The following is a 2,553-nucleotide window of genomic DNA, read 5'->3' on the forward strand; positions in this document are numbered from 1 at the left end:
TTTAATTTCAGACTTTACAAAAAGAATCAAGACATAACATTCATAAACCTATCTCTTCATAACTCTGAATAATATCATTTTTTGCTAATCTTGGAGTTCCATATAAATCATAAAAAAGTGTTTTAATTTCCTTTATCTTTTCCCTGGGAAGGTTTTGAAGTCTAATTAGTAGATGTGTTTAAAGTATTCGTATTCATTACGAAATGGATTTTGAGCTGCGATCTACATGTGTCTACCATTTCTATGATACTTGGTATACACAACATTTTATATCATGGCTTAACACCAATACCTTCTCTCCTGCTGGATGAAGTACAACGTTATAAGTGCTAGTCATGTCTGCAACGTCAATCTCTCCGCCCCCACTTTTATCGTGTTTAAACTGTTTAAGTTTAGGTGACCAATCACACACCAAAATATTATCTTGTAGGTCAAAGGAAAGTCCTCGAAAAGTTGTATCCTGAGTACTTCTAAAAATCTCTTTGTTATTCTGGTCCACTGCCACGGCCATCCCATCCTGTATGAAACAATGACGATCTGAAATCAATGAAGAGGACACAAAGGGAACATCTCCCCAAAAATTATATGGTGAACTATGGATAATGCAAAAATCTAAAGAACATATCATTCTTTCTGAACGATTGGCGGCAAACGCTGTTGTTAGACCACGAGAAATTGCCAACATGGGTTCTTTCAACTGAATGGTTCTCACCTTTGTGAATGTTATAGTTTCTGCGACATCAACTCGATAATGAGTGATAAATGTTTCAAAGGAAACATAGAATTCATTCAAGTTCCAACCAGAGTGACAGAGACCGTATGGTGCCTTCTGACACGTCTCAGTGTGAACACATTTTCCTGTGGCCTTACTGATGTCGTATATCTTCAGTGAAGGTGGGTTGGTAAAAGATAATATAATTCTTGTGTCATGTATAAACAACCCATAATAAACTCTTACTGAGAAACCGGTAATCTGTGATAATTTCTTAAAGGTGACTTTCATCCAGTCCTTTTGAGACATGGTTTGTCTCCTTTTTAATATATCATCTTTGTCTGGAGCGCTCAATAAAATTCTCTCCACTGCCGTTGATTGTAGTCTAGACAATACTACGTCTTCAAACTCTTTTGCTTTGGACATTTGGCTGAGAAAGTCCGAGTTATTTTGCTTGTAATCTTCAGAGAAAGTCCAAATATCTAAGGATTTTAATCGAGTGATGTGGTCAGAAATCTGGTTTTGCAATTTATAATTTGTAACAAACAATTGTTTAGACGACCCATTCTTCAACACTGACTGTAGCATGGTTCTTGCTTCATGTACTGTAGTGGAAAACCGTCTCAACTCCTCCGAAGCAATTTCGATGTTTCCAACAGAATCTGCATGATTCTGTTCAAAGCGTTTCAGCCACATGGCATATGCATTGTCCACTAATGATTTGATTTCTTGAACTTTCTCTTCAGTGGTCATACATATTTCTTGCTTCCTGGTATGAAGTTTTGATACTTTTTTCAGATTTTCTGATAGAATGTCTTTTACACATTTCTCCAAATCGATATATTTTGAAGCAGTCATTTGAATGCTATCTCGATCAATACCCAGAGCTATATCTTCAATTGTGTCTATATTCTTACACAATTTATGCTCTTTCACAAGGCATACACTACAGCATAGCTTTTGATGGTCGTGGCAAAACACATCAAGTACTTTTCCTTTGTGCAAAAGACATGATTCTTCTATCTCAACTTCACTATTCACCTCCTTGATGTTTGAAAGATTTACAATTTTATGATTCTGCAAAACTGGCACATTTCTATGTAATGATTTACAATCTTCGCAAATAGCTTCCATACAAACTTTGCACCAGTGCTTCGCAGGTACCACTTTCTCTGATCGTTTGCAAAACATACAGAATTTACTTTCATCTTGCTCGGGATCTACGGATATAGTTAAAAGAAGTTTATTCTGTGGTAGTTCTGATGCCCAATCTTCACTCGAGATGTCATTCCGCGGAGCCTCGATACATCTACGACACACTGGACATTCTATCGATTTTAGTGTTTCATTTTCCTTACGTGTCGCCGTACTTGAAATATAAGTCTGAATACACGACTCACAAAATGTATGATAACACAGCAGATATTTCGGATTTCTTACCTTCTCAAGATATATTGGACAATGACATTGATCACTCTCAGGGTTATCGACAGGGGTATCGTTTTTTGACTCGGCCATTGTAATCCTCGAGGTCCCGTTGCTGTGCAACTTTCGGTTTAAATTCCCATTACTATGGCACACCGATTGCATGAAAACTTTATATACCACCCTATGACGAGAGGGCTTGTCTTCCGGATTTAATTGTAAAATAATTTTAACAAGCAAATGAAATTCAAATAATTGTGGTCCCCCGCTTTTGGTGTCTAAGATGATGTGATGCTATTATTGTCTCTCACTAAAAGTGGAGGATATTAATATCTGGTTGTCCATACGTCCGTGCGTCTAGATTGAGGTTATCTGGTACCGCTTACGCACTTATGGAGAGATAACTCCTGCCTGCG

At 37.3% G+C, this 2,553-nt stretch overlaps 1 protein-coding gene across 1 annotated transcript; it reads right to left on the minus strand.

The window, feature by feature from the left end:
• Positions 1 to 205: 205 nt before the first annotated feature.
• LOC134254347 (uncharacterized) lies at positions 206 to 2,230 on the minus strand. Its single transcript, XM_062736873.1, has one exon. The coding sequence runs from the start codon at positions 2,228 to 2,230 to the stop codon at positions 242 to 244; it is 1,989 nt and encodes a 662-aa protein (XP_062592857.1). The 3' UTR covers positions 206 to 241.
• Positions 2,231 to 2,553: the final 323 nt, after the last annotated feature.

Source organism: Saccostrea cucullata, unplaced genomic scaffold, assembly GCF_032062105.1.
Source record: "Saccostrea cucullata isolate Sc308-1 unplaced genomic scaffold, CSIRO_AGI_Scuc_v1 ctg3886, whole genome shotgun sequence".
NCBI lineage: Eukaryota > Metazoa > Mollusca > Bivalvia > Ostreida > Ostreidae > Saccostrea > Saccostrea cuccullata.